Raw genomic sequence first — 20,967 nt, 5'->3', positions numbered from 1 at the left:
CTTCCCTTTTTAAGAACATGCTGTGGAAGAAATATGGATCTTGCCATCAACAAAATTATGATACAATTCCTTAAGGAACTCAGTCTGATCAGAGTAATTAATCTATGAAAAACCATACTTTAATTGTTACTCTTGGCAACAGTGAAGGATAATAGTGTAATATTATACTAAATATTGCCACGTGCAATAGTAAAAAACCTGTTTCAGTCTTGCCAGCAGTGGTGTGCAAACCCCCTTTTGAATTCAGGTTTGGATGTTGTGATTTAATCTAAATCTTTTGCTTCTCCTTCTTCCAAAACCAACAGAGGTTTAAAGAGAGCTGCATTTTTATTGGAACCATTTGCTCAGTGTAAGTTGCCAAAATAATTTAGTTAAAACTAGTGCTTTTATTTGGGTTAAGGTTGATTCCTGAGCTCCACAGAGGTCGAGGCACTTAGTTTGTCTTCCTCTTTTTCAGCTTCACCACGGCGTCTAAAGCGGAGCTCAGCCAGCTCAAGTTGTATTTTGTGAATCCCAGTCCCTCAGTTGAGCTTATTTATGTTTGTGACTTTGCGCAAGTGGAGGAGAAACCTTTTTTCAGCCCTTTTCTTCACTATTTATCTGCTGCAATGCATAGAAAAATGTGTGGCTCCAAGGATTCAGAATAAGCAGGTTCCAGTGGTGCAACTGTGCAAGTTCTGCTGCCAATGCTGCTACTGCTGGTGTGTTAGTGTGACCTCTCCTTGGATAATGAGTGACAGCTGCTGTGAAATGCCTCACAGGGTGTTTGCCTCTCTTGGGCAACAAGTGGAAAAACATAAAAATATAGAATGTATACAATTACAGATAAAAAATGCTTTACTTTATGCTACTTCAAAAGCACTGTTTGAACTTCAGATAGCTCCAACAAAATGATAATAAAGTCACAAATTCCTGCCAGAACTTTTTAAATCCTGGGAAACATTTCCTAATAATAAATACTGTAATGTTATTGCAATTAAGGAAGTATCTATTTCTCACTATGTATGTGTTATGTGTGTGTGGATGCACTGGTAAATGGGACAAAACTAGGCTCTTGAATGTCAGACACTTCATGTGATGAGGGGGATTGAGTCAAATACCCATTTCTAAATCTATCCTCTGCAGTTAGAGCCTGGTTTGGATCCAAAAATGAAAGTGGTTTTGGTTTGGTTTCTATTCCATTTCAGCAGAAATGTCATAGGTCAGAATGATATATTAAAGATGCTTTATGGTAGCAGTGCCTTGATCTGAAATAGATTAAAGCTAGGCTTCAGTTTTAAAGTGAAACCAGGGTAAAGATTTGATGGTTCTTGTATATTACACTCTCAGGAGATCCTAGCACAAACAGTTCAAATCTCATCTTAATAGAAGTGTTGAAGTCTTGGGTGGAATTCTCATGAAAAAAGAAACAGAAATAAGCCATTCTGGTTCTTTTTTTTTTTTTTTTTGAAAGCAGTAAGAATTTCATGAATGGAAATCGGAAGCCAATCTGTGTTGAAATGAAACGTATGCATCCATAACTCATGCATATTAACTTATCCTGAAAAATACAGATCTTATTTAATAGCACTAATGTTTGCCTCTGCTTTCATTACAAAAGAGTAAAGAAGTTAAAAAGATGTAGCTTTAATACAAAAATACAGGACTGTACAAAAGTTTGGCAACCTACATGACAACTGACTGATTTATGTATGATTTCTGCCCCATTAAAAGTCCTGATAGCTCAAGATTTGATTTTATTCTGAATGTGACAGAAATCTTGAACATAAATAATGTAGGGTGAATCATACAAAACAGAAACTTGAAAATACTGTTTTGTAATTTTTAATCAAAATTGTCAACAATTCTGAATGAGAACATGGTCTGAATCTAGAAATTGTTTTATCTTCAACTCTAGACTATTTTATCAGAATACTAGCTATACAAGGAAAAATGAAAACCCATTAATTCACTTAGTTTGCCAGCACCACATGAAATAGGACTGAAAGGGACTAAGGAGACCTGGTCAATGCATTTTGTAGCTGTCATTTTTGGGTTTAATCATTCTAAGAGGTTTTGCTTATGAAAGAGAATACAGGCCCATTCAGTTTGAGTCTGAAAGGTCTCAAAAACAATGCACAACACAGGGATAAACAAACTACTTGAGATTATTTATTCTTCAGAAATATCAAAGATGATGCCTCTGATGGTAAAAAAGAAAGGAAGCTCTCACCCTTATAACCAGCTGCATTGGTTTTCCAGTCGTTAGCATTCAGATGTCCTGCACGTGAAGTCCTGACAATAATATGCTGTATGTCTCTCCAGGTCAGAAATGGACTATGAGAAAGGGGAAAGACAAAGTGACAGATCAGACATATTATCCCAGAATGTAGGGATACTAGGTCATGTAAACTAAAAAGTATCCAAACCAGAAGAACCCTCATTTCACTTCACTGCTTTCCTTTGGCCCATTCAAAAGAACATGTCCTAACTTTACAGAATTACTGCATAAAATTATGTATACAGCCGGGATGTTTGTGTTAAGCAGACTATAATTATATATGATAATATTAAATAAAATTTAAGGGAAGACGAAGGAGTACATTTCACACAGAGGCAATCTGTATGACCACAGCTACTGTATGTTAACTATGCTACTGTATGTTATCTACCTTGACCAAAGGGAAAAAAAAGCAAAATGGTTTGTTAAAAACCTCTACTAAATCTTACTGTGTGTCAAGCTGGCAATTCCTTTAGACTTTCAGCTCCTATTGAAGCTATTTCAGGTGGCTCTGTTGCTATTCATCTGTCTATTATCCCTGGTCTTGGAATTCACTAAAGGTCTATGTGCATTCGTTGAGAAGTCCAAGCAGTCAGCACTGAATCTGAATAATTACAGAGCAAGTGACTGATTACATAGATGTGTAATCCTTTAAGAGATTCTTATTAACCTGACTACAAGGAAGGTGAAAGAAAGTGTCTGCATCCTCACTATGACATTAATATCCATTTATCTTGTAGGACTAGACCAAAACTTTAGGGGTTATATTCTTCTTCTTTCTCTTAGATCCACCCCAAGGAGAATTTCCTTTCTTAGAAGATGGTGCATGGCACTCTGTTGTAATGATGAAGATAGACTAGAATGAAGTTTATTGGCTGTTTCCACTGTCCAGAACTAACTAAGGCAATCACTGAAAACCTGGGAAACCTTCGTTCAGTTCCTTAACACATATTGTGTCTCTCAGACCAAGAAGTCACTTGGGCCAGCAGGCAAGTGACTTATTCCTGGCACTTATCTTTAAGGCATGATACTCAGGTTCTGCTACTACTTGCAGGTAAAAACTACACCAAGGCAACAACCATAAAATATGGGGAAGATCAACCCGTAGGTGACTGGTGAGTTGGTCACTTTCAGGGGTGAGTGGGACATTGCCATCACATGCAGGGACTCTACACTCTTAAACCAACACATAGTGGAGTTACTAGAAATTTCAGTGAGAAATTTCTTTGGGAAGCAGACACAGGGTAACAGCAAACATGCAGAACAATTATACAAGTCCCCCTGACAGTGGAAGACAAAAATTTCACTCATCTCTCTGTCTGATGTACACAAATTGGCATCCTGCATGCATTGTTTCACATCTACCAGAACTTGTTTTGTCAAAAGAATATCTTTTTGGAAACAGTTGTGCAGTCAGTGATTTATGATGCTTAAATATGGAAGTAGAATCCTGCTTATCCTGCAAGCTGAAATCAAGCTATTAGGAAGCAGTCAGTGAATATATGTGATAATCTATACAAAATGATTCAAGATGCATCAAATTTAGGTTTTCAGGTGACAAATTTCAGCTCCCACAAGCTGTAGCATTAGGAGAAGGCAGTAGGGATAAAGAAGTTATTGCAAACCTGCAGTCTACTTGTTTACAAAAAACTTGCCCCTAGCCTATCCTCTGCATGCACATAGACATATATTCATGGTTATTAGCCATTGGAAGTTCACCTGTGTTGGCAGATTTACTGAAAATAAAAGCGAATTTTGGAACCATGGTCTGTAATTCCATATAGGAGAGAAAAACTTGGGACTTATAGGACATTCACTCACATATAACTGAGTTCTACACATTTTACTTTCCAACAGCTTTGTAATCCTTATCCCTGAAAACAAATAGGAGTTGCCTAAAAACATCAGACTTCTTTTATGTAACAAGATGGTAAGGAATAACGCAGTCAGTGACCAAACCATTTAAGTATACATATTCTTCTTGTTTCCTTTGCAGTAATATATGATTTTAATTCTGATTGTATCTTTTCCATTGCAGAGTACTTCCCAGTGGGTGTGTGTGGACCATGGGTATGCTGATGTAGCCTAGCACCTTTCTACCTACAGCTAGGACACCACAGGAGTCAGCATGTATTCCTCTAGAGTCAGCACAGGAAGTCCTGTCTATGCCTGTTGAAACAGGAAGAAGAGATGGAATTTTCTGAAGAACGAAGATGACTTTTAAGTTATTTTCTTATTAATTGTAGCCAGAATTCTTTTGTAATTCCTTCCAAGATCTATCAATTCATGGCCATTCAATCTCTCCCTGGTTTTGGCTACAAGATATAAGGGTATTCCATGTTTAAATTATTCTGTTATTTTTAAGGAGAGCTGATGCCTTGTCCCTGAGCACTTATTAAAGCATTAATATGCCCATAGATACATTTTTTTTCTTAAAGTGGAATTTCTCACACTAGACAGTTGGACTAGAATTACGGTAATTGTTTATCCAGCTGAGCTGGTAAAAATGACTGAAAAAAAAAAGCAAAAAGAAAAGTCATGGAATGTAAGGAGCATTAAGGGTTTGTAAGATAGGGTATGCTTGGACAGTCACGTAACATGCTTCAAGAAAAAAAATCAATAGGATTTTATACCAGGTCAGGAATTTCACTGGGAGGCTGTGTAAAGTCTTAGAAAAACATGTTTCAAACCTTCAGGAAGACCTCCAGGAATCCCAAGAGCTGCATTCTTTATAATCTGGAATCTAAACAATCTGTTATTCTATAAAGCAAGCTGTCCATGCTACTGCTGAAAAATAAGGCACTAAAATACTCCTCTCAACTTCTAAAGGAGGGATTCAAGATAGGGCACACTCAACTGATTATTTAAAGAGGAATGATGAATCTAATTATGCCTAGATAAAGGATCTAAAGATATAGCAGTCTTCCCTTGATAATACCAACCTTTCATAAATTTGATTTAGTCAGTCAGTAAATAGATTATGTATCAGAATCATGTGTTTTTTATTTTTTGTTTTTTAACAAAAAACATGGCAGATCTTTAAAACTGAGCCATTCACTGTTGATCTGCCATCTTAATCTAATCATATAAATATAATGTAAGAATTTCTGGGGCAGAAAACCTTGATCAAAGGTCTGATTTCCAGGATATGACATAGTATATAGTTAAATTAGTTTGTCTCTTACGCAACTTCCAAATCTGCTTGCTTACTGTATAATTCATAGGATTTTTATGTTTTCTTCTCAAGAAATGGCAGTTTGGGCATATTTATATCTAAAAGATTTAACAGCATAAAAACAATTTGGTAGCCTTATATAGGACCTTCACTATACTAGCAACTTAACTATTTCCAGAGCGAAGTTTTCTCTCTACAGTAGACAACTCATTTGAAGCCAAATAGGTCTGTAATTGTGCTGCCACAATTTTTTTCAGAAACTTTAACAAAAAAAGAGAAAAAAAGAAAGAAACTGGATTGATGTCAAATAGCAGTACATTTGGAGAAAGAAGAGGGATTGGGGTATTTTTTGGGTTTTGTTTTATTTTGTTTTGTTTTTTTAAACAAGATAGTCTAGCAGCCAATTTTAAAGCATCTTGAAAAATCACAGTATTGGTCAAGTATTTGTAAAACATGTCAAAATTGGATCTTAAGGGAGTAAACAGTTGTTTGCTAGCCATGTGGGCCCCAGATCCAGACAAGATGTCACTGATGTCAGCTGATTTACCAGTTGATTAATCTCAGAAGAGTTAATGGCTAAACATCTTGAAATGAACAAATGCATTAACAGGAACAGTACTAACTCTGTTTGATAATGGATTGATTTCAAAAAATGGGCAATTTCCTTCCAGAAAACTTTTTTTCAATGTCTCATCTGAAATTGCCTTGGGATTACACATACCAGACAATGCTCAAAATCAAACCAGAATAAGCAGAAGTGAGAACAATTACATACAAAAGTGCTTGTACAGCAGCCAAAAAATAATGAATCTTGTGTCCTTAACCAATAGTTATACTCTAAGGTACAGGCTTCTCAAAATGTTTAGGAAAGGAGGCAAATGAGAAAAAATGAAACAGGGCAAATATGTTAAATTATAGTAATAATGTGCAATTTAAATATATCTTTAAGCAGGTTGCTTCTAGAAATAGTAGACCACCATTTCTGACCAAATATGATTTCTTCATTCCACAACTAGTCTTACTAGTGGCAATTAGGCTAATCCTGGAAATAGCAAAGTATTCAGACTCTAGTTTTTTGCATAAAGATACTGTGCCAAACATAACTTTCAGAATAAATAATTGGTGCAAGAAAGACAATTAGCAAAAATATCTCTCAATGCAATAAACAAATAGGGTGATGCTTGGTTTTGGGTTTTTTTAGTAAAATGATATCATTAGCAACATGAATAATGATTGCTTCATTATCTTCATAACCAGTAATTTGAATGTGACAAAGGCGGCCTATCTGAAAAAATATTTCTTGCCAAAATAGCAGAGTCTAATGAGAATGGCTGGAAGAATACAATAAACTTTTCTCCAGAGAATCAAGGAAAAATACAACATTACAGGGCAGATTAAGAAGAGGATCGCCATTCAGTTTGCAAGTATTAAATAACCTTTTTTGGAAATGTTGGCTATGAGAGAACGGACATGGATTAATTATTGCTATAAAAAAGGAGTCTCTGTGCCCTAGACATCTTTTAGAGCAGCAGGATATAATTTTCATCAAAAATTTCTACATAGCACAACCCTTAAGGGCTTTATGATAAATTCATAAACAAAATATAAGAAATAATTGCCCGGTTTATTCACACATTCCTATTACTTACAAATCAGCTGAATTTTCCCATGAGATCTGCAACCCTACTACCTGTCTTAATGACTCCATGGTCAGGAATATTGGCTGAAGTGTCCCAATATTTGCCGAATTTCACTGTGGAACTACACACTGAATCTGTCCGTTTCAACAGTCATGAAGTAACTTCAGTAAATCGCTCACATTTGAACACATTAATCTTAAGTATCTCAAGCTCACAAATTCTACAATATCATAATTGTCCATTTGAAGCTATAGCTTCTTGAACATCTTTTCAAGGTAATAGCATTTGCTTGTACAACATCATCTTTATCAGTTTATGTCTGGCTGAACTTTACGTCACTCAGTTTATATTCATGCAGCATCTCCACATAGTTGAGCTATGACACTGTGGTGCAAGGAATCTCAAGAGAAAGACGGCAGGGGGACTGCAATCCAGCAAACCTGCTCCTCTTCCATCTTCCTCATTTTTCTCTCTCTGCAAGAACACAGATAGGGAAAAGCAGATAGGCTCCCTGCTCTCAAGCTGAACTGCCAGCAGCACCCTTTAGACAACTTCAGAGACAACCCTAAGAAGCCTCTAAAAGCTGAGGCTGGGGAACACTTGGAGAACCAAGAAACTACAGTGGATAGAGCTGCCAAGCTCTTAAAACTCTTAACTGAGCACATGCCAACTGAGATTTCTGAAAAGCTTATAAAAGTAAAAGGCATTGCCCTGGCACCAGAGCAACGGCTATCCACTTGTTCTATTTATAGCTGTTGCTCCAAAGCACAGACACAGTAAAACTCAATGAAAAAGTTTAAAAAGATCACAGTCAAACTTTTTTTTTTTTTTTTTTTTTTTTAAGAAATGTCTGGATGGAATTTTCTTAAAATGTTTTTAAAGCAAGTTACATGGAAAATTTCAGACCAAATTATTTTACTTTGGCAAAGTTACATGTAACTGAAAACAGGACCTTAAAATGGGAAACACAGGGTGACCTGAATTCAGGAAAGTGATTCCAAGTCAATCTCAAGATGATAACTGAAATTGCATAAGTGGCGCAGGTGGTTAAAGCTCAAGAGAAACACAGGTTCTAAATTAAGCATTTATTTGTGTTTATGTTTTTCAAACACTTTACCATTAAGAGCATTATTTTAAAACTACTCCAAATATGCAAATATTCACAAAAAGATTTCTAACTCACACACTCAAGCATGCCCTTTTATAACAAGCAGCCAATCAATGGAGCAAAGACCTAGTTAAAGCTAATGGACTGATGATAATCTCTCCTTCTCTTACACTGGAAGCCTACATATAGAGGTCACTTGACAACACTTCGAGAGTTCACTTTAATCGTGCCATCAACTTTAGCCTCTATGAACAAGCAAGCCCCTCATAACTTTGATGACACAGAATATGTTCTCTGTATCAAAAACTGCCCCTTGCCAGAGAGTACACTGCTTTTCTCCTTTCTGTAAGAAAATTGATCAGTATGGGAAGTATGGCAAGTATCTGAGCAGTTTTCAGAAATTGTCAGAATCCTCTGACAATCCTGACCTCTTGCAATGTGAACTTTATTTTCCTTTCAACTCAGTGATTATACCTCCTTGTACTGTCTTTTAGAAGAATGTGATGCACTGTCACTTTTCTGAATGGATCGTCAGTATCAGAATTAATTGAAATTCTTTATCTCTTCCCAGCACTACCTTGTTCTAGTCTTGGTTGCATGTAACCAAAGACAAATGAGGTATATAACTCATGTGAAGAGAATCATGGAAGAAAACAGACTTTCTCCAAAGCTATACCACTGAGTATACCACACAGTAGAAATAGCTGATTAAGACCTCAATTTCAGGTACTACTTCATACTTAGGTAACTGCAGTGTGTATACCATGGGTTGGAAAACATGCATTGGCTTATAGATAGTGGAGCATGCAGTTCAATCACTTCAATTGGGGATGTATAATGTATTAATGTATTCTTCCATCAGCAATATAAGTTTGGTGGTGGTTTTTTTTTTGGTTGTTGTTGTTGTTGTGGGTTTTTTTGTTTTGTTTTGGTTTTTTCATTTGGCTTATTCAAAGGAACAGGGCACAATGCACACTGGAATGAATGTGGGCATACTGTCTCTCCTGACTCTGATTCACCCAAATCTCAAATTCAAACGTTTCATCAATGAGAAATGGTATTTCTGATATCAAGGGTAGATGGTACTATGTAATGCAAATAGTTTATTTTTATTTTTAGTAAGAACATTGCTGCCTCTGCTGCCTAGATCGATTATATCCATAATTGCTGTTTTACAAGTAGCAAAATTCAACACTGAATAATGACTAAGAAGTGCAATACACAAGCAAGCATTTATTAATAGAGCCTGAACAGGGTACTAGATACATTGGGAACCATCAGATAAAATAATTAACCACCTGAATAACAGAAGAAAACCAAAGAATAGTAAGATTTTGAGATGTCTTTCTTTGTGCGACAGCTGTTGCACATCTACATTTCTGCATTACACCCTCAGGGATTCCAAACAAGCAGTCTGAAACTCAGTTACACTGCTTTGGTTCCTGAAGGAAAACATGTCACTTAATAATCAAATACTGGGTGGAAAATAGAAAAAGATGTGTACATATTATTTGAAATAGGGGTAGTCAGCAGACCACCATCCCATACTTTTATTTGACAGGATTCCAGGAACAGATCCCAGTTAGTAAAAACAACTAAGTGGAGGGTTCAAATCAGTAGGCAGGTAAGAGGTCCTCCGTCAGTTATTTGCCAATTGTATGATATGAGGATTATCAAAGAAAGTGGCAGAGTGGAGTAGAAATCAGCCTTGCTCATTTTCCATTGTTTTAATGTACCTTTGAATGTGAGTTGAAGCAACCTCTTGGCTGTTCTAACTCATATCCAGGCCAGACTAGCGCTCTGTTCACCTCCTGATGTCTCCCAGGAAAAAGAACTTGGCTACTGGGGAAAACCGACCTCGTAGACTCAAAACCCTTCCACAGTATAACCTGTGTTTTCCAACACAAAGTGGAATGAAACCATATATTATTACAGACATATTCAAGAAGTGTTCAGGACTAAGTGCTCCAATTTTTAAGCAGCTTGCTGTATGAAAGGCATAATAGACTTTACAAAATCCCTTCCCAACTATTCTTTAAAAAAAATATCATATAAACACTAGTGATATTAGCACTGACACTAATATGGAATCTAAGGAAGAATCTGTGTTGAAGTATGTAAACTCTGTTTGAATGCAAACAAGTAGCAAAAGTAAGCTCTTCTGCTAAGCCACAATATCATGTGTCCTTTACATATCATAAATTTTAAGAGGATTGAAGAAAATATTTAAGGTGGCTTCAAAGCTTCTTTTTGTATTCTTTAAATCCTAGCATTTATCTAGTATCATCTAAATTGGCATGTATCATAGGTGAAAAATATAACCTGAATTTTCAAATCAGATAAATAAATAAGAATTAGAATTCAGAAGCTACTTAAAATAATCTGAACAGATTTCATACAAATAAATCCCAGACAATATATTATGATAAGATCTCATTGTAATATTAAAGGCCTGATTTCTTAACATATAACTTCACAAGGCCAAAGGTTTTTCCAACCCTAGGACTGGATTACTTTACAGGAAAAAAAAGCATGGGAAATGTGGAAATACTTATCTCCCCAATTTTCTTTTTTATTTTTTTTTTTTTATTCATGGCTGTGTTCAGAAAACTGGTGTTAAATACACATAGGAGAAAAAAGCTAGTTAATGGAATACACATGAATAAACCTACATTTATGATATTATTAATATAAGTTCTTTGGATCTATTATAATACAAAGGATAAGATTTGGAAATAAGAATCCTCCATATACTGAATTTGAATAAAATCTGAAAGGAGGCAAAATCAATATATTTTCACCCTGAATCTCTTGTTAGCACTGTGCAACAGAGTACAATACAGAAATGTGACTAGGATCTTTAGTCACTGGCATATTTTGTCTCCATGTCTGCATGTGAAGCTTAATACAGTCTTGCCTTTGTTCCTATCATAGCAACCATTCATTTGGAAAAAAAAATACTAGTCCATAGGCACTAACATGGATTTCCCATTCGTATAGTTACCAAAGTCCACAGAGAAAAAAGACTGCATAAGTGCAAGCTTCTCAGTGTGTTTTAAGACGTCACAGCAATAGCTTGCTTGTAGGTATTGTGTGCTATAATTCTCTGAGATGTTCAGTTACAACAATCATTTGGTAGAACATGCACACAAAATAGTATATAAAATACAAACAATAATTTACAAGTAATCTCTGTTCATTAAGAAATAATTAGAAAAACTTTCAGCAGAATGAAATTTATGCACATGCAATTCTACTTGCATGTGAAGATTGTTTAGAATGAACTTAAGGATTTTAAAAGTGAGATTAAGCAAAGATTAAAAAGATTTTAAAAACCTCACAATAGCATTATATTAACTTTTCAAAATACCGTTTTTAATGACTCATTAAGAAAATCTAATTGTAATGATACAAGCACTGCACTAAGATAATGTCATATCTTCAATTACTAGCTCTTATTCTCATGAATATGACTCTACAGCAAAAAAGTATTCTGTGTTGAATATAGGCCCATGGTTTCTTAAAAAAAGCAGCTTTAAAGATGAAAACATAATTCTGCTTCTATGAATTACATATACTTTGAAATTACTATGGTGTGAAATTTTTTTATGTCCTTCAAAGGAACTGATTACCCCCAGAAGAAACTGGCTTTCTTCAGAATTTAATAGAATTAATCTCAAACATTTGATGTCAAGTAGGATTTAGGGTCGAGGATTCCACCTTAGACCTGCAAGTATTATCCAACACACTGCAAAGTAATGCAAAATGTTTTGAAATACAGATTTACTTGATAAATATCCACTACTTCTGCTGCTCCATGAAGCACATTAAAGGTATATATTAGACACAGAGAACAAAATTCTACAGCTGAGAAAATGCTTGTAAGATGGAAACTTTTCTGAGCTAAAGCTCAGAAAACAATAACAATGTTTTTTACAGCTGAGAAGCTTAGCCCATTAGAAAAAACAGACTTGTGTCAGCATGCAGAAGTTGAGAATTTTTATTTTTCATACTATATTAATTTCTGTTCATGGTAGCCTAACACTATCCTAAAACTTTCTCCAGTGTTCAAGAATGGACACTGCTAAGAGGAGCCTGATGAATGCAAGAGGCGATGAACGTAGAGCACAGCAGATCTGGGTAGCTCTGCGAGGATAGTGTAAGACATTGTGAGGATGCTGCACATCATTTAGTGGAAACTATCTGTGATCAACATTGTTTCAAGTTATTTCAACACTGTCATCATTTCCAGGATGTCAGCTTTCCTGCATGCAAAATAAGCACACAGATCTTTCCTGCCCTTGGAAGTGTATTGTGAGTTTCCAAAGCACTTTGAGATCCCTGGATAAAGATGCTGAATGAGTGAGAAAGATCTTTCCATAGGTTCATTTTTATTTTTTTTTTTCCAGAGTGTAACTCGGATCTTACTTTGCTTCCAGTGCCAGTGCAATGATGCCTGCAGCCATTGGTGCAGAGGCTGAGGTTCCAGTATGGCTGTCTGTGCAACGCTGCCTCAGGTCTGTGGTGATCTGGAAGAAATTGAATGTGTGAAATTTAGAACACAGCTTCAGAAATCAGAACAGGTTTCATTTGCTCAAATATGTCGCATGTACGTGGAGAATATTTCCTTCTTTCGTTGCAAGAAAAATTACAGGAAAAAAAAGGGTGTCTGAATACATGATGTTAGATGTTCTGAACTTGAGGTCACTTGTGAACGTGGAGAAGTGTTCTCTGTATTGCACTGAAAAAGTAAGTTAGTCTGTTTTTTTCATGGCATGATCAATAAAAAGACTTGTAAATTAGAAAAACATGCAGAGGGTTTTAAAACTGCACAGTTAGAAGTCTGCCTTTCTATTTGCATTTATAGAGCACTTTCCATCCAAGAATCTCAAAGTGCTTTAACAAATAGGAATGACCTATATCTTACAGCACTGCCTATATACAGACTGGTTATACCAATTTTTGAGACTATAAAGGAGGTTTAAGGGGTTAATTGGGTTGCCTGAAGTCACACTGGAAGTATGTAGCAGGATAGAATACAGTTGCGCTCATGCTAAGTACTGTGTTTAATTCTTCCTTCATTGCTTATGCAATAATTCACATGAAATTAATCAATTCATTGGAAAATCCTGATGTAATCACAGATCTGGCTTATACATCACCAGCCAATTAGTTATTTGCAGCTTTAAACTGTTGTGTATTGCTTAATTATATTCTGCCACATATTTTTATATGTAATCTAAGATGTATAAACTGTAACATGCAATACCAACTAGAGGCACAGTTTTCTACTTAGGGTGTTCCTATCTCATAATGAATTTTAGGCAAATTCTTTCTGTAAAACAGTAAATCATACACAAAAATGTGTTTATTCTAAATTCTGCTTGTTTCAGGCAATGTTAATCTAAAATTATTCTAATCTACGCTTGTCTTCCTGAAGAAGTGGTTCCTAGCAAGAGCAGTAGAGACAAGAAGTTACTACTACCTAGCAGAAGCTCAAGCAAAACTCACATGGACTTGAGCATAGTTACTAGTAAACAGTAGTCCACATTATGGAAACCTCCATGAAGGTGGCAAGGTGAATGACCTGTAATGCCAAACATTATTCTCAGCATTTCTGCTGATCCCTAAGATTCAGTCACTATGAGACACAAAATATCTGCCTAAGGGGCAAAGGAGAAGTTGCTCACACATCTTCGTATCTAAGTATACAGAATTATTGTGTCTCCATTTCCTCTAATTCATTAGTATCGTATTTAATTTGCAACATGGATATGCACAAACATGTGAGGAGAGGATCAGAGGATCGAAAAATCACAAAAAACCCTACAAGACATGTAAAAATGCTTGTCTAGCTTTGAAACTGGAAGATACACAAAGGAAAAACAGCCACATCCCACCTGCGCAGAATACAAGCAATTGTATTTAGGAGTTATAGGTTTCATACACTTGCATTAGCCATATTCGGCACTATATGTATTACAAAATTTGTACAAGGCTAATGAAAGTTCTCACAACATGTAAGCATATGCAAGCTAACACAAAAGACTTCTAATAGAGAAGCAGCAAACAGCACTGAGCAAATGATTGTCAAAAGTAAGTAGTGAGCAAGTGAATGGAAGATTCTAGAGGTTGGAAAAGATAACTGAAAGCATTTATAATGTCATATCCTAAACTAGTGAACTTACTAAAAGCCAGATTTCTTGAATAATCAAGTCTAGAAAAAAACCTTTTTTTCCCTCTTATTTAATATCCTTCATAAATGCAAACCTTGTTAAATAATTTATCTGTCAACAGCTAAAAGTTGAACCCCATAAATAAAATGTTCATGTAATTTATTTATCTCTTGCCTTCTCTCCTATTGACTATGTATTAATTTAGACAATGAAAATTCATAGTGTTGGAAAAACCTTTAGGCATGAAAATTCCATAAATGTCCTGACAACATCAAGAGATGAAACTTCAGCAGGAACATCCCTAACACTATGTTGCCTATATGTGCAAATGCAAGTAGTAATTTTGCAGCTGGGATTAACATGTCCAAGGACTACAGGATGACATGTACCCAGACAGAGACAAACAAGATTCAGGTATCCCATTTGGAAAACACTGGTCCATGCTGTGGTGAGAAGTGAAAAGGAGGCCAGGAAAAAGAGAGGGCAGAAAAAGGGACCAATACATGCTTGTCTCTTTTGTAGCCTGGTACATTGTCCCCCACAAAAAAGTGGTGCAGCAGCCACTTTCCTCAGAGGTAGCAAAGCCTACAGGAGCTTGGGCAGGGAGAATTGCCCTCATGGCAGCTTTTCCTTAAGAGACAGTCTCTCTCAGTACAGTGAAAAGTACACTGCATTGTGCTATCTGTGTTTCTCATCCTCTGGAAGAACATGCTTCCAGAGTGTTTTTATTACCCTGTACGTACAGATAGCAGGCACAATAAACCACAACACCTCTGTATTTGGCAAAGTTGTCTCTTGTGTTCCAGGCAGATGTCGTGGCAGCAGTTTTAACTACAGACCCCTATTTCTCTCACTCAGCAAACATTTAGCAGAAAACGTGTAGGGAAAGCTTCCTAAGGGGGAATACTATTTGAGCTATTTCAAAGAAAAGTTACTGACAGAAGCTGATATATTTAGGTGTAAATTACCTCCAAGATCTGAGGTGTGTTTTTCAGCACCATGGATTAACTGTCAGAGAAGTGTTACATCTACCTTCAGAAAAAAAATAGTACAGGACCACCAACAGGCAAGCAAGATGCAAGAAATATAATGGTGCCCCCAACTGCTGGACCATATGAGGGCAACATCATTAATCACAGTAAAAGGACATGGTATTTGACAGCACCATGAGGCTGTCATTAGTGTGTATGAGTTGTCATTCTGATCATGTGGGGAGAAGGAGAAATTTTTGAATCTTTTCTTAAGTACAACATGTTTGTACACTTCAAATACCTTTGTAACAACGGCTGATCTATAAAAATGCTGATCAGACTGCCCAAGAGAAGTCCATGAAATACTTCTAGGGGCATGAGTTATACCCGCTTCTAAAGCTTATGAATCTGTTAGATTTGATTGAAGGCAATGACAACGTTTCTGGTACTGGCCTAATTTAATCGACAGGAAATCAGCAACCTAGGACAGACATCCTGATGAAAGGCAGACAAAAATTATACAAATCACCACAATGCACTGTAATACCTGCCATATGCAGATGTCCAACAGCTTTCAGAAAATCCACACATTTATTAAATATGCTCTAGACACACTGTAATAGTTTTATATAAACAACTGCTTTGAGGAATTAAGATGTGATTTCTGTACGTCATTATTAAGGCTACATCATCAATCTTTCCATAGTTTCACCAATTACAAAGTTAATGATTAAAGTAAAAAATGGGATTTCTCTTAGCAGAGAACATGCTCACTCTTCCGCTCCTAAGCTTCTGCATTTCTTGCTATATTTCATGACATGAGCTTTCTAAACTGATGGAACCATTTTTCACCTTCTGCTACAATTCTTCAAGACATGTTGACTTCTATGAACCTGTGTTCCTAGAAGTGACAAGGCTTTACAAAAAATGTACCATTCCTTCTCACATCCTTTGTGTATCCATATCTATCAAAAACTGAAGGTGCCATGTTGTGTGTATCTTGATACCCTGAAAGAATTTCTGAATGAGAGCAGGTTTTTGCTTGTGTTTTAAGAACTGGCAGGAGATAGGGTTTATTTGTTGCTTTTAAGTTCTGCTTGGAGCAGAAGCTAGTCAGCTAGGCAGAAATATATCTTAGAAAAGAAAGAAACTCAGCAGATGAATTGGCATTTTTTAGAAAACAAAGAAATAGGTGGAACAGTAAGTAGCGAGGTTATTTTCAGGAGGTAAGTCATGCCATAGATTTACAAATTATATCTGTGAGAGACTTTCATATGTAAATTCCTTAGTGCTTTAAGAAATAATTTGAAAAAGGAATTAAAAGGAAATGTGATGCATTTGTGCAACATGTTTGATAAATTAAAGGCCCATACAGATAACTACATTAGGTGATACTTAATCCTAGCTGCATAGCCCGGAGTGGGGAAGCTATCTTCCAGCACTGCCAGATAATATTCAAAATAGCAGAGAAGAGAATAATAGGAAAAAAATACCTTGACAATTGTATATTATTAGCCAACGGTTCTGCACACTCTCTGTTATGAGAGATAACCTCTACAAAGAAGTATATTTCTATGGTCTTTACCTACTGTTGATTTGCCTTTGTCCCAGAGTGAGTTTCTATGCTGGCACTTTGCAGATGGTCTTGAAAACACCTAAAAGTAATTCTAGTCCTCTTCTCTAAGAGTCTGTGTAAAACACATACATCCAGCTGCATCTGCTTGTATGTTTTGGGCATGTTAATACCACCCAAAGATTGGAAACTTGGTCCATAATGGGATAACAGTTACTGAATAAAATTTGGTACAGCATAAAGTCAAGCACACTTGGAGTACCTTCCCTGAGCAACAAGGAACTCATACAAGATGGTAACATCAGTGAGTTTACTATTAAATGTTAGCTTGAAGTATTTCAGGCCAGAATATCTTTCTGTTTACTTTAGTTCAAAGTCAGTAAAAAAACCTCCATATGGAAAAGAGAGCTGCATAGACGAAATTGTTAAGCTACCATTGTACAAGTCTATAAAAACCTTCAGGCTAGAAAAACCTCTAAAATTGTTACACCCTATGTTTCTATTTGTCCATAATGACACCAAAACATTTTTTAAAGAATTTTTTGTCCACACAATGAGTGCCTAACATTTGGTCACTGTTTGTATACTGTATATGAATTTAGAATAGAATTTGGAGAATTTAAATTTAATAATAATCTATTATTTTTCTATTGCTATTTTTCCCTTTAAACTTACTGCAAGCTCTAAGCTTTTTGCGTAAAGATATGAAGACAATCTCTGACTCAAAAGGAGCAGCATTCTAAACAAAAATGTGATCTACGATGCGGTGAAAAGGATGTATGGTACAACAATGAAAACAAATACACATCTTCCTTATTCTGTACTCTTAGCATTTTGTAGCAGTTGAAAAAATTTGTCCTCAAAATTTTCAGTTCTGTCTTTAGTTCAGTTCTTGTTTCAAACAAGACTTCTTTCCAAGGTAAATGAGGTTTGATAGGTCTTTAGGAGGACTGGATTTTAGTAGACAAGTTGGAGAAGAGAATAGCAATACTATCATTATTGCTCTCAAAATCAGGATATGAACAAGATAGTCACACAGGTGAGAGCAATGTCCCTGTCTCCATGTGTGTGCCTGCTGAAAGGACTGCTTAATGCTCAGTTTGAAAATCTGGCTTCACAATTTAACTTCATTTCTCAATAGGCTGTAGCATAACAGAGGCATGTATTATCCCTTATGGGGATAACTGGTTTACACACAGCACCAACAGAAAGCTAATGACTGCATCTCCTGTACACTGTTCTGCTTCATCACTGAAGGCATCTGGAGGGGGGACATGCTTGCCTGGTACCAGGAGTAAAATGCCCTCAAGATAGGTTGTGTGTTTCAGAAGTTAACTGACAATATAATACAAAAAAAAAAGAGTCTTATAGGGAATATTTGTGGTCTGATATTCAAGAATTTGAGGTCAGTGAATTTTATGGCACTTGCAACATCAAAGTTGCTTTGCACAAGAGTAGACAAGGGTAAATTAAGTTCTGGTAAACAAAGGATCAACAGATTTGGGTTAATTCTTCTGGCTCCTCAGTATGTTTATGCTTTTACCATTCTCTTGTGCAAAATGATGCACTCTGAAGGAATAGACTAAAATTGGCGTATGCAACTGGATTGCTCCCAAAAGAATGGAAGATCTGATTAGTAAAAGCAATCACTGCTTACAACAGTAATAGATTTCAATTAGAAGTGATTTTCACTTATCTCTGATAGTCTGTGTGAGATCTCCAATAGAGACTCTGCATTAAGAACATATTTAAAGAGGTATATCTTTAAATCTTTTTGATAATATTTATGTAAAATCTCTTCATTATTTCCCTAATTATGAGATAATGTATGTTCATTCTATATATAATAATTAATCTCTCCTTTGTAAAGTATACCTTTCAAAAATCTTACAGTAAAATATAAATCTTCAAATATTAGCAGAGTGCATAAATTCTAGAAGTGATGGGTACTATACTTCAGGAAACTAAAAATCTATATTCATGTTTCATATGAATGTCTTTAACAATAAAGGTGAGATCACCTCCAGGTGTTTTTGATACTAGTGTAAGTCATAAGGGAGTGACATGTCAGAAATAAGCAATGTTCTCTTACTGAAATCGTAATTCTGTAAAAGCAGAAAGTCCATGATTATTGAAAAGAATGGAAGACAATCATCAAGAAAACTACAGTTATTAAACAAATCAGAGGAATGCACAAAGATTAAATCAGCTAAGTAGAAAACTACAAATAAGTACTGAGAAACATACTGATATTTTACTAGATTTAAAAAAAAAGAGCAAGGATATACTGGTCAACAAAACAAGTATTGACACATGCAGGAAGTAATAAGTAAATATAAGTGAATTAAAGACAAAGTGGATAGTAAATTAGAAGACAGAAGGTGCACAGATGTGGTACAGAAAGACAAGATCAAATGGTGAAGCCTACATGAACAGAATGAAGTATAAGGATGTTTTATTTTCAAACATAGCAGAAGCAAAAGAACCCGCAAACCAATACTCTTTTATTTGTCCAGAAATAATAGAATAGTTAATAGCAGTGTATAGTAAATGACTATTTCACTGAATCTTCCTCTTTGGAATAAAGTCTAAATTAAGCTTTCAGAGCATACGAACATGATAAAACGTAGATCATAATATTTTAAATATCAAGTTTAAATCAGAAAGTTTGGAAGCATCAAAGACTTTTACAAGAGCTGGAAAGGGAACATGTCAGACTCTACTGTTGATTTTAGCAAGTATTTGAACACTGGAAAAGTTTCACAAGATCGAAAGAAAACTGGCACAGTGTCAATATTTTGAAAGGGTAAGTGTATTGTCCTTATAAATTTCATTTATTTGCCAAGTTTTTATCTAGTATAAAAGAGCTGATACAGGATTTAAATTAATTATTACTAAATTAGTTAATTAGTGGTATATTTAATGGTGGACAACATAAAGTACTGGAGTATTTTTTCTCTGGCCACCACTGTAATTGAAATTAGTACAGTCAGGATTCTACAGGACACATAATGTGATACTGCACATTAAAAAAAATATTTAAGAGATTAAAAATGTACATGATATATAATATGTAGATTTAAAATGGGATAGTTATGAGGTTTCAAAATGTAAGCATATGTAAGAAATCAGATATATACTTAGAAGCAGAGAAATTATATATATGCTTATAGGACATATAAGAAATGAGCCTTGTTTTTAATCAGGTCTTCTATAACTTGGTTCTTGACCTTAGTATGACCTAAAGCTTTTATCAAAGACCTGAAGTAAAACACCAGAATCTTCTGATGCATGTTGTATTTCATGAAACTTTGAAAAAGAGAAAGTGATAAATGATGCAATAAAAAGACCATAACTACATTCGTATCTGTCCTTGGATGACCAACTCTGAAAAAGAGAAGCAGGAGCTCTGAAAGTGGGTTGGGTGTCACAAAATGATGAACACATTATGTGACAGTGAAGCTAACAAGTCCCAGCGAAGCCTAATTTATAATATAATATATAATGTATATGTGAGCTGGCACTCACAAATACACATTTTCCTGTGCATTTGGCACTGATACTGCTACTACTTCACTGGTGTGTCCGGTTTGGGTGCTTAAAGCTCATAAAATGGGAGAGGGTTTATAAGAAAACATGCCTTACACAGAATGATGCAGGAAACTTCATTTATCAAAAGGGATTAACAGATCAGGCTACCTGGATAGAAAGATGTTAGACAACTGAAGTGCTCTTCATACTAGCAACAAAATCTGTGAGACTACTAAATACCTAGAAATTGAAGCTAGAGGAGCTAGATAGCAAACAGAGAAATCTTTTAATGACAATAGGTAATTAAAACCATGTGCCCTAAATTTAAGTGGATTTTCTATCACTGGAAACTTTGAAAGCAAGATTATATTTATAAAAATTATTGTCAAGTTGACAGCAACTGCTGGATCTGAAGGACTCACGGAAGTCCTCCAGACTCAGCTAAGCAAGAGGTCAGGCTGGGGAACCGCAGTCATCTCTGCTCACCTTGTATTGTATTAGTCTCACTTAAACATGAAGAAGTTAGTGAAGGT

General features: G+C 35.6%; 1 protein-coding gene across 4 annotated transcripts in view; it reads right to left on the bottom strand.

Annotated features, from left to right (window-relative positions):
• The window catches only part of PCSK5 (proprotein convertase subtilisin/kexin type 5), a 245,810-nt gene that overhangs the window by 103,458 nt on the left and 121,385 nt on the right, over positions 1-20,967 (bottom strand). For all 4 annotated transcript variants that reach the window (XM_026866351.1, XM_026866352.1, XM_026866353.1 and 1 more), the window contains 2 exons: positions 12,612-12,712; positions 2,213-2,316 (listed from right to left, as the gene is read on the bottom strand). In XM_026866351.1, coding sequence (XP_026722152.1) covers positions 2,213-2,316; positions 12,612-12,712 — 205 coding nt within the window. The remainder of the gene's footprint in view (positions 1-2,212; positions 2,317-12,611; positions 12,713-20,967) is intronic.

This window comes from Athene cunicularia (assembly GCF_003259725.1).
Source record: "Athene cunicularia isolate RWA chromosome Z unlocalized genomic scaffold, athCun1 chrZ_part2, whole genome shotgun sequence".
Classification (NCBI taxonomy): domain Eukaryota; kingdom Metazoa; phylum Chordata; class Aves; order Strigiformes; family Strigidae; genus Athene; species Athene cunicularia.
This window is presented reverse-complemented; position numbering and strand designations above follow the sequence as displayed.